This window comes from Rattus rattus, chromosome 1, assembly GCF_011064425.1.
Source record: "Rattus rattus isolate New Zealand chromosome 1, Rrattus_CSIRO_v1, whole genome shotgun sequence".
Classification (NCBI taxonomy): Eukaryota; Metazoa; Chordata; class Mammalia; order Rodentia; family Muridae; genus Rattus; species Rattus rattus.
In genome coordinates, this window is record NC_046154.1 from 212,848,320 (window position 1) to 212,860,872 (window position 12,553).

Here is a 12,553-nt window from a genome sequence, read left to right on the forward strand (position 1 = left end):
CAACACACCATTTTATTTCCCAACAGCTAAATGGTCTCTTCTATCATTTTTGGCTGATCACCAGTACAAGTCAATACTAACACCGTCAGTGTGAACACACTATTTATATTCAGTGGATATGATAGTGTGTCGTTGCCATTGTGAGTGGTTGCCTAACTGTCTGATTGCATTTGTTTTGTGATTTCTCATTAACCAGGAGTCCTAAGTAAATCCTGTCCTGTCACGTTCTTCCAAGAATGAGAAATTATGGTGCTCATTAAGCATGACTTTTCTAGTAACCATCACAATAATAAATTTATTTAGTTTCTATGAACATTAATATTAGCTATTATTAGAATTATCTTTAGCTGAATTTTGAGTTCTTTGGGATTTTATTTTTAGATTCATGAGTTGATTTCTAATACAAAGGATATTTAGTATAAACCTAAGTAAAAATCTGATTAGATCAAGGTAAAAAGGTTAGTTTTAGGAATTTATATTATGGTAGAAAAATGTAAAGTTTTATTTTTTGTTTTTCAAGTTTAGAATTTGCCACCTGCTTTCATATGATTAGATTAGTAATTTATATTTTGATTTTCATAGATTTTTTACCATAGGCTTTTCTGTCCATGTATGTGTGTATGTATGTATATTACACCAAAACATAAACATTTTTGGTGTTTAAATAATCATGTCTTCAAATGTCCATATTTTGTCATGTTCTCCTTTTAACAGCAGCTAATCGCACTAAAAATTGTGCTAATAAAGCTGGTACGTAGCCAGCTAACACACTGACTACGTTTAACACTCTCTGAAAGTGTACTGATGCTTCGTCTTGTAGGTCTCACCCTCGCACTGGCTCTGTCCAGACCAGTCCGTCAAGTACTCCCGTAACAGGACGAAGGGGCCGGCAGCTTCCTCAGCTCCCACCAAAGGGAACACTGGAAAGAAGTAAGTTTTTAGTTTTCTGATTATGCCATGTAGGAATTACACATGGAAGCTGAGGTGAATCAAGATTTTCTACTATCTTTGCGCTATAATCTTTTTGTATTTAACTATATGCATGATCTAATTTGACAGTAGTTATATTTGTGAATATGATGTATATTGCATGTAAAATTTTATTTGGCAATAAAAAGAAAAATCTTTACTTTTATATACTTTCAAATTTGAATAAGTGTGTTTAAAAGTAAGCGATCATCTTATATAAGCAGCTGGATTACGATGTCTTTGCTACATCTAAGATTAGGAGTTTGTTGGTGACTATACAAAGCTTATTAGTAAACTAGCAGAATCAGTTTTCACACACTGCCAAGGACTGGCTAGCTGATGCACAATGGTGATCCTTCTCAAATCTGGAGTGGAAGCGAAAGGTAACCGGAACACACAGAAAGCTGCATGTTGTACTGATGCTTGGAACAGTTGTGCTACATGAAAAGCCCACACACTTGAGCACATGGCTCAAGCAGCTGTAAATCTCAGCTACAGGCTCTCCAAAGGCATGGGTAACAGGACAGGATAATTTTTAACATCTTTTAAGTCACAATTCCTCTACTTAGTAACCTTTTGAAAATATGTGTATATACATATATATGTGTGTGTATGTGTATATACGTACATGCATATATGTGTGTGTGTGTGTGTGTGTGTGTGTGTGTGTGTATAGCCAAATTACTATTTTCATTTTCTTTAATAGATGATATATTCTATTACTTTGAAATTTTCTGTTGTTTTTAACCCCTGTGCTTTGGTTCTTCCCCCCTTTGCTTTCATTTTATTTTGTTTTTCCTAGACAATGGAGTCAAGGAGATAGAACCTTATGAAGGTCTGTACATAAGGGAGGGTTTGTTTTGTGCTGAAAGCCTTTTAGGGGCAGTGCAAGCAAAAATAAATCCAACTGCAATTGATGTCTTTTCATACATGGTTTTACATACAGTTAATTGTTTTTGTTTTCTATATTCTAATAAAGTATCCTAATTTTATTTTCTATGAAATAACACTAAAGAGTTAAATGTTGAGTCAAGTAAGAGTGCAGAGTTTAAACTTCTTTTAAATAACTAGACAATATTTGTTCTTATAAAAATATTTAATTTACTCTAAAACTTTTTCTGGATTTTTGACTAAGACTGTAACCGGAGATATCAATTGCAGAGTGTGTTTATGCCATTGAGGAGATATATATAGTCTGGTTATATTCTCATCTTATGTTTTTCTGATGATCTTTTTATTATAAAATTTCACTTTCTATGTAAGTTACTAAGTTAGGTAGTGATTTTGGGCTTGTGTTTCCTGTTTCGTGTTTCGTGTTGTAGTAGGTCTGCTTGGAGTATATCATGGATAAATATGACAGTTGTATGCATTGATTATCACACACTGCTTTATGCCTTAAGACAAGTACACTGAGCTGCAGTACGTGGACTGCCATGTGTTTGCTAGAGTAATAAACCTCTGCTGGTTTTAGCATTTTGACATTGTGGACCATGTGGTTTACTACTGAGTCTCCAGCAACTGTAGAAGTGGAACAATTGTTTATTGAGTTGAAAAGGAAATGCTGTCTTATAAATTGAAAAGATACCTCAATAGAATATAGATTACCACTAAAACCTGTCATTCTTTATTATATGTTTTATTGTCTTAGAAAACTTGTTGATTTAAGTTCTGCTCTTAGGAGTTGTGAGTGAACAATTATCAGCTCCATGGCAGCTTCTGCTTTCCTGTATCCTGAGTCCACAACACAGTGCTCATGAGGATGATGCTCTTTTCCTGTTTGATAGAAACACATCGGTGGCATTGCTGGAGCAGTTGACTGTTTCCATAAAACTAAATGCTGTGCCTTTGAATTGCTTTCATAAGGAGAACTCAATAATGTGCAGCTTGTCTCTCCTCAAAAACATGTCAGGTTTTCATTTTAATGTCTTTTATAGTGAAAGTCTGTTTAGGTGTGGATAGCTTCATGCTGTGCAGTGCTAGATATGAAAGAAAAGAAACCTTACTACTGGAGGAAAATTTGGGTTAAATGATTTAAAGACATTTAAGAACACTCACTTTACTATTATATTTCTTCATTTTGGTTTTTGTCTTAGGTAGAAAGCAATTCATTAAAACCACTAATATTTAGCAAGTTTCATTCACGTCTCTAATGGTGATTTTCCAGTTTTTATTTCACAGAAGAACAGTGTGGAAGAGGTTTTATTTTGTATTACTTAATGGTAGTGGCTGATTGTAGCCGCATTTTCAGCCATGTTGAGGCTTCAGAGATCCATGAACCTGTAAATTTTTCAGGATTAAAGGAGATAGTGATTACCTCTCCTGTAGATCCTCAACCTCTGAGCGAAGATAAAGGTAGACTCCTGGCTGGTAGTCTTAATGTTTGACTTTCTGCTGCATGGTTGAAAGGTCTTGCCATTTATGGCATTTCTGGTGTAAACACAGTTGAATCATTTATTCTATCTTTAGTAACTAAAACACGAGAAAATTTAATTTGACTCTATGGTTTTGAGTAATTATTTTATATTGTCTAGTAATTAATTAGTTTAACATATTATTTATTTTGATCTTGAAGTTGATATTTTTCATACTCTTTGCCATAAACCTCCAAAATTAGAATGATAAAATACAATGTACTCAGCCACCATAAAGCATCATTACTATTATCTTCTTAAATATTGATTTTGATTATTATTTTGTAAAAATTATTACTTTAATTTTGTAAAAATTGGAGTTTATAGTGTCATGGTTTTCTTCTTAGAAGAAAATTGATGTAAAGTGTTTCAAATAATACACCTACTATGTTATTGTGCCTCCTATTGAATTGTGCCTCCCACATATCTTAAGTCTTCTCGAGGGTCACGGTTTCTATTTTCCAAGTCAGCGCCACTACCACCTGTGATGGTTTGTTTACAGTAAACAATCTGCTTTAGAGCATGTCAGAAATGCAACATGTTAGCTGCTTTCCTTTTCAGAAGCACCCATTATTTCATTAACAATTATTTGTTTGCTTGTTATTTGTTTGTTTGTTTAAAATTAACAACCAGATTCATGGACTTATCTTTTTCTCTTACTTCTGCAAATACAGAAGTTACTGAAGAAATTGGGCGTGTGGAAGAAGAGGGGGTGGAAAAGGAGGGAGACGAGGTCAAGGCAGGTCTGTCTGATTGTCTTCTAAATAAGTTACTGTCTTAAAGTAAAAGAATCTAGTCAAGTTCAGGGTGTTTAATTTAGTCAATTATTTGAATATTCTCTTTTAATGATTTAAATAAACTAAAATTATAGGGAATGCCTTCGGCCTAAATATATACATCATTTATGAAGCTGGTTGTTCATTTACATTCTGGTTGTTTCTTTTACCTCTTAATAAATAACCTTCATGAGCTAGCTACTAGAAAATGTTTCCTTTATGCCTCTCTGAATTAATGGGACTCTAGCTTCTGGTTTCAGGGTTTCAAAACTAGGAGAGGGAAAATTTAAGATCATACAGAACAGATTTCCTTAACATTTAATAAACTATGAATATTTTCCCACTAGATCATTTACTAAACAAGAATTTTCTCTGGATTCCCCATCCCTGTCTGAACTCATTATTGCTGTAGCCGATTACTGTGGCAGCCGTTCCTCTCTGTGGTGGCTGACCTGTGGAGGCCACACAGTTTCTTTTCTTGAATTTTGTAATCATAAGCTAATTGGATGTTTTTATCAGTGTCTGTCAAGGTAAAATATTAGATACTCACAGATACATTATGTAATTTTATTGAATTATCCTTATATTTATTTGAACCTCTGAATTGGATCCTAATATTTTTTAAATTGTCTTGAATTTTAGCTTTCTGGGAAAACTGCAGAATAATTTTAAGCCTATTTTTGTTAAGTATTTTGCTGGTCATTTCTCTTAATATATGACTGTATTTATGAGTTTTAAAGTTAGGTTTTCTGTCCCCCTCCACTTCTTTTTATCATTCTAAGAAAATAATCTCCTTGTATATACTGTGTCCATTTATATTTTCATGGATCCATTTTCTGAACCTTATTTGTAGTTTTTAAAACAAAAGGACAGTATGTTTTGCTGCTAGTAATCAGTAACTTCCTAATTTATCAGGTAGAGAAATTATCAGTATATATCTAACAATGGAATAAAAAGGCGATCTGAATTGCTTGTTAAAGAAATGTATAATTGTATTCCATTCTGAATATCAAATATTATCACTTCTAGAATTTTCAAATGCCTTTCATCTTCCTGACTGAATGGAGTTAAAACTTTGTGGACTGCTATAGAGTAACTTCCCTTTTCATCGGACTGAGGAGCTAATGTTTGTTTTCCTGTCCTTCATGTCTCAAAGCTAATTTACTCATGTCCTGAGTCTCACAGGAATTGGCTTCCAAGATAATTTTAGAGTTAGTAGTACTACTTGGTGACTTCTGTGTATCAGTGTCACTTTGTTTTACCCCTTAAATATAAAGAAAGAACAGCTTACATTTTACATTTTTATTTTTAAAACCAGTTTGTCACTAGTGACCCATTCTAAGAAATTAGTAAAGTACATTATGGGTATCATAGTCAACAAAAACAAACTACCCACATAAGTCTAGTACAAATGCCTTTTTGTCTGGTTACTTTGATGACTTCTATAGAATGGGGAAACATAGATTGGTATACCTTATTTTAATGTGTGCAGTGTAAGTCATATTAAAATGGGCATGTATCTATTTCTGCAGTGTATGGTCTATTTTTTTGGAGTTTTGATTTGGCTTTGCTAATGACTTTAATTATTAATTATTGTTGTCTGGTTTCAATGTTAAAGACAACAGGGAAGAAACATCAAGCTTACCTAATAATGGGAAAAAAGGCAAGTCTAAAATTATGTATGCGTCTCTCTGTACTGACATTTATAATGTGTATAAATATAATTCATTAAATTAGTAAGGTGTAAGTCTTAGTCCCAATTTGTTATTTAGTGGTAAAAAATACTTGTTTGTATCTATTTCTACTTATTTAATCTCTAATATTTTACCATCGGCTGATGATGCAGCTCAATGGCTTAGAAGTTGCCTAGCACTGCATGTGGACACACACTCACTCTCTCTCTCTTTCTCTCCCCCCTCCTCCACACACACACACACACACACACACACACACACAAAGTAACTTATTGATGCTAATACTCCTATTTTATTGAAATGTACAGATTGAAATTGAGATTTATTTTTTGATCACATTAAATTCCAAAATTCTGAAGAAAATAGTGGTAATATATTATGAATTTTAAAATATAATATAGTCATTTTCAATTTTGAATTTATTTTAAAATAACACTATTTAAAATAAACTCTTAGAATGAAACAAAGGGAAATTTGACAATAACAAATAATAAATATAAGTAATAAGTAGAAAACATTTGTGGAATTACTACTCAATATACATGGATTAATTTGTTGCTGAGACAAATAAAAAGGCAACTGACTTAACTCCAGAGCTTACCAAAACTTAATTCAAACGATCAGACTTGTGTTTTGGAATAATTAATAATCCAAAATATCTATACAAATTTGTTTGCAATGTCAGCATTTGAATGATCCCATGAATATTAGAAATCTTTTAGTACTATAACATTTGACCTTTTGTTATTGAGCTAAATAAAGACATGAACACCTTAGTATTTCAATAGCTTAGTTAATATGGCCTTTATCTGAAAAAGTGTTTTCAACCTGCCAGTCAATACTCCTTTGGGGATGAACGACCCTTTCATAACACTGATAATTATTAATGTCTGTTCTGTCATATGATTTAAAAGGTGGGAGTAATGTGAAAATATAGCTAAAATTAGAGCACATCACATAAAATGGAACTTTAACTGACCCTCAAGAGTTGTGTGTGTGTGTGTGTGTGTGTGTGTATGACATATTTATTGACTTCTCTGATGTTTCTTAGAACCCATGAAAGAAAATTTTTATATATATTTAAGTATAACTGAAAAAGTACATCTTCAAGTTCATTCCATTATTTGGCTGCATAAGTTGTGAACACTTACTGCCATATTGGCTTGATGAACCTCTAAGTATTAAGTGGGATCTGTTCCCATGGGGTCACTGGGTCAAAGGCCTCCAACTGTGATGGCTTATTCTGTCCTCTCTTACCTTGATGTCTCCTTAAGCAAGGCTACTTCAGACTCTTCAGGTTTCCCAGTTCCTTTTTTCCTGTACACAAAGCTTCCTGTCCTTAATGCATATTGGCTCTTTTTATTCTTTGCAAACTTTTTATTTGCCCTTGCATCACTGTAAACATATCAGCAACATATCTTTATCACCATAAAGAGTAATACTTTATGTATAATGGTCCTCCATGTGATATAACTAAGCCTAGCAAAACATTAATGAACAACATTTTGAATGATGAGAACTTTGAATGGTTTGTAGGTAATTTCTCATTTTAATCTAGTATTTGGATCTGTAGGGTTTTTTACTCAGGTCAAGCTATCTGGTATTATATTTTATTATGGTGTTGTTGTATAGCTTTGTATATTTTGTTAATATTTAGTAATACACACAGACAACTTACTAAGAGAGCTGTTTTGAATAGGTTTGTTTTCTGTGTAGGTTTTCCACACATTTTTTCTCAACCATCTTATTACTTCATATTCTGCCATTTCCTAACAACTTGTTTTAATATTGCAAAGTATTTAGATTTTCTAAAGCATTAAAATACAGTTATTGTTGAAGGATCAGCCTGTGCTATTATCACTTACAAATTTTCATGGGAAGTAAGTGTAGAAAATCAAATTATGCACAGAAGGATTCTGAAAAGTTTGGTCTAGAGTACGAGCTATCTAGGATGAAAACTGTTCTGTTGTAACCTTGTTGCCCTTTAGATTTAGTATACATTTTCTTTTTGAAATAATTTAGCATATTTAAATTGCTTCAAATAAGTTTTTCATATAGTCAGTACTATATTAGCATTAGCTATTAGTATAATTTCTCAGAAATATTATAATTAAATAATTTGTAATTATATAATATAAAATTCTAGAAATTATAATTTCTTGTGTGAAACTTGGATACTCTGAAAGCATGAGTTTTAGATTTAAAGTCATATTTAATTATGACCATCAAACTGAATGAACTCTACTGTTACACACACACACACACACACACACACACACACACACACACACACACACTATAGTTCGATAGTTCGTTACTAGTGCTATGCTCCAGATAAAAGACTATAACACAGTAGAAATGAATGGATGGAGTATTAAAGCATGTTATTTTATGATTTCAATATATTCATTTATGTTATTTATACATGCTTAGCTATGTATTTGAAAGTGTAGAGAGCTTTAGAATGCTTTTGGCACACAATTTATCAGGATTTTTCAGTCCAATATTACTTTTCAATACTCCGTACAGATGCACTGCCAGTCAACTTCTTGTGTCTTCATCTTACTTTTCCTTCTCAGACTTTGTGAACTTTGGCAAGTCACTTAATTTCACTGTGCTTCAGCTTCCTCTTGTGTTAAATAAGATACCACAGAGGATTTGAATTGAAACTTGGTGGTTTTGGAAATGTGGTTGATAGAAACTGATGTCTCAAGCATTTTTTATTCTAATTACTTATTATCTTATTATTGTTTAATGATACATTATTTTAGAAAGTTATCACACAGTTTAATTGGCCATTAGTGATGTATTATTGTATAGCATACCATTTTATAAAATCCCCCCCCAAAATGTACAGTGAGTTGTATATAAAAATATTTTGTTTCTTGGGTATAATTTTTAATGTAAAATTGTCTTTGGAATTTCATATTTAGCTAATGTAAATAAGAAAGAAATGAAAAACGCATAGATGAAGGAAAGAATGACATAAGGAAAGACAGAAGAGAGGCGGGGGTGAGGGGAAGAAGTAGATACTGTTGAATTCACTCACACAGCTGCTTGCTTTGGGCTGCTTTCTAGGAACTGGGTGATATTTAAGCTGATGAGAATATATGAGGATGTTGACTATGATCTTTGCTTTGCTGCCTTTCTGTGTTCTTACAAATGCTTTCAATGCAAGGGATTGTGAATAACTGTCTTAATCTCAAAAGATGATTTATATCTGTACAGGCATAGATTTCAGTGTGGAGTTCTATACCTCATTCCTTCCCTGGTATATAAATGACAATATCCAATGTTGATACAAGAGTCTAGAATACTTTATATATCATGAATTTCTAGTATATACTTTTGAGCAGGATAGGTGCCTCAATCACACTTATGTTTTATGGAAAAGCTTGGTGGACCGTGAACAAGCTTGGACTTGGAAGAAAGAAAACAAAAGCATATACTATTTAGAGTATATGCTGATATTTTATGGCTCAAGGAAGGATAGGGGCTACAATAAGAGAAAGAATAAGACATCTTGATATCTATTGTGGCATTGGTCCTTTGTGAGCCCACATTTTCTAGTTTCCCCAACCTCTGTTTCCATATCATGACTGGCCTTCTCCTTTTCTCATATGATTTTTATCTGTACTCAAATGCTTAGGTAATAATTAGGGTTTATGAAAGTAGTCCATTGAATGCATGACTTTCGTGGCTGCTGTTGAGATCCACATCATTGACTTTCTTGATATAATTTGTAAAGCATCTTTTTTAGAAATTTGAAATTAGTTTCATGTTAGGGAGGTTTTTCGGTGTGGATGAATGAATGCCCCCATCTCACCTGTTTCATGGGGTCCTTTTGATTTAGCTCTTTGAGACAGAGTTTCACTCTAATTCTAGGATTGAGAGTCTGAGGCAGAAGGATCACTGTATATTTGAGACCAAACTGGTCAGCACAGTACTAGGACTACATAGTGAGAACCTAGTCAACAAAATCTAAAGCCTCTTTACAATTAACTGGAGCACTGGGATTGTCTTCTGCTCGACACCCGTACACTTGGGTACTAAGCAAGCTCTACATTTTAGGACTTGTGTTCAAAGCTTTGTCTTCAAAGTGTACAAGATCTCCAGGCCCTGAGTTAGGTTATCTGAAGGCTAGTTCATCTGAGAATAAGAAATATCACATTTCTCCTGTTGCCAGCATGCAACTGTGAAACTTAGTAGATTCAGGTATTTGAAATTACTTGTTAACCTAGGATAAATATTTTGTTCTCATACTTACTAATCAGAAGTCTCCTGTGTGCTGTATAGAGTCTGTGTGATATGTATTAGAGCACATTAAAGCACATTGAGCAAAATCTAGCTAATATAGAAGTCTGTGCTCTTTAGATCAATTTTGATACAAAATTATCTGTTGTGATGAGGCTATCTGGAATACAGTAGCTTTGCAGACATTGTTCACCTCAAAGTTAAATCCTCGAGACTTATCTGCTTCAAATTATTTAATTTATTAAGTCAATACTAAGTTATCTCATCTACACACATAAATACTAAAATAAAGTAATAATTTAGGATTTTCATACCTCGAAATGATTAAATTTTAACAATATGTCAGCTTAATAACACTGTAAAATTTAGATCCACGACTGAATTCTAAACAGTGAAATGTTTAATTGGAATCTTCGGGAAAATGAAAGTATTTTACTAAGAGAAACTTTCCTCCTTAGTGATTCCTAACTCATTTAGAGCATATTGATACATTAGTTCAAAATAATAGACAAATTAACTTACATTCTACAAATCTGATTTTCCCTTAGTAATGATCGTGACCAGCTTTGTTAAATGGGAATGTTCTGTTACATAGGAAGACTAGTAGGTAAAGAGACAGAGCTTTATGTATGGTGAGATTTTATGCAATTTAACATGTGCATAGTAGCAATGGTTTACCACTGTGTAGAGGAATGTGAATAAAGACATAGCCAGAGAGTCCATAGTAGAAACATAAAACTGACTCTTAAAAGTTTTCCTGACTTCCATGCATGTTCTCATTCTCTCTCTCTCTCTCTCTCTCTCTCTCTCTCTCTCTCTCTCTCTCTCTCTCTCTCTCTCTCTCTGTGCATGTGTGTGTGTTAGCATGTGCACACAGGAACATTGTGTATGGGAAGACACAATGCAATAAATACACATGCAATAAATAAATTTTTAAAAAAGAAGATAAGAAGGTTGCTTTTAAGAACTAGTGCTTCTCCCCCACGGGAGAAGGAGGAGTGTGATGAGAAACTGTAAGAGGTTGGAATAGGGGGGACAACTGTTGGACTAGAAATAAAGTAATAAAAAAGGAGAGAACAAGCCCTTTAACATCTATAAGTTCATAAATAAATTCAAAGTCAAATTACTTTAAAAGAAAGAAGTAATGCAAAATTGAGATTTAGTGGTTGAGAGGAACATTTTAGTATTTGCCCAACAAGTTGCTATCCCTGTGTCCATCACTCTATCTCTTTTCCTCTTCATCTAGCTTGTGTCCACTCTGCTTCATCCACAGTGACCTCTCGGTTTCTCTGGACATACTTCTAACTTAAAATGTTTACATTTGACTATTCTTACATGTAACGTCCTTTTCTCCTGAATGACCTTAATCTCTGAGGTTCTTTATTCAAGACTAGCCTACCTAGAGAGGACTTTTCTGACTATACTCCAAAATGTCATCGTGCTTTAGACATGCATTTCCTTCTTGCTTACTTTGTCTGTTTAGCAGTTTTCTCTAAGTCATTGTGCTTCCATGTTCAGTGCCACAAGCTCTTTACCAGTAAGCTACATGCCTTCTAGAACCTTCATGAGATCATGGATGCACCTATGTTGTCCTCTGCTGTGTCCTTGGTCCCTGTGCACATGCCTTCATTATAGTGGATGCTTAACACTTACTTATGGAATGAAGAAAGTTATACCAATCTGCAGGTTCTTCTAGGCCATTGGATATGCCAAGTAACCTATGTTCATGATGTCAAGAATTGCTTTTGCCCTGTTTTATTGCTAGATTGACTGAAATATTTCTTAGCATATTAGTTTTCTTATCAGATAATTAATAGAGTAGCAAACTAAATAGCTATTTTATTATATGTTGAAACTAATTTTTTCTCATATGTATTAAAAATCTTTAAAATTGCATAGAAATATTTTACCACAATAAAACAGTTCCTAATAATTTTTACTTCTAAAATAAATTCACATTTTTGAATCAACAAAGTAATGGTTATTCTCTATTAAGCTATCATTTAATTATTTAAGCTATCATTAATTATTTTCTTCATACCTTGAATTCATTCATTTTATTGAAAATAAATTTAAAGGTTTACAAAAAGCATAATTTAAAATTTTAGATCTTGAGTTCAATAAAAACAACTTAAGCCATATCAATTTCTACATTTAAATTTTTAACAACTTACATATTGTAGAATTTGGGAGAATGATTCTTTAATCCCAATTCCTAAGGTTCTTTGAGGTTTGAGGTCTTGTTATGTGCATTATCTGTGTTTCTGACAAGCACTGATCCTTTTTTTTTTTTTAATTTGTACTAGAAGTTACATGGGAAGACCAACAGGGAAAGGCGAATGGTACAGTAAGTGATGACAAACCATTGCCGACCCCGAAACTCCAGTCTGAGCCAGGTTTGTCAGGGTGGAAACCACATGAAAGCATGAGACTATAAACACTGCATTTC

The 12,553-nt window shown here is 33.2% G+C and overlaps 1 protein-coding gene across 1 annotated transcript in view; it reads left to right on the forward strand.

Moving 5' to 3' along the window:
- The window catches only part of Rims2 (regulating synaptic membrane exocytosis 2), a 291,163-nt gene that overhangs the window by 135,918 nt on the left and 142,692 nt on the right, over window positions 1-12,553 (forward strand). The window contains 1 exon segment of the mRNA XM_032914664.1: window positions 821-930. Coding sequence (XP_032770555.1) covers window positions 821-930 — 110 coding nt within the window.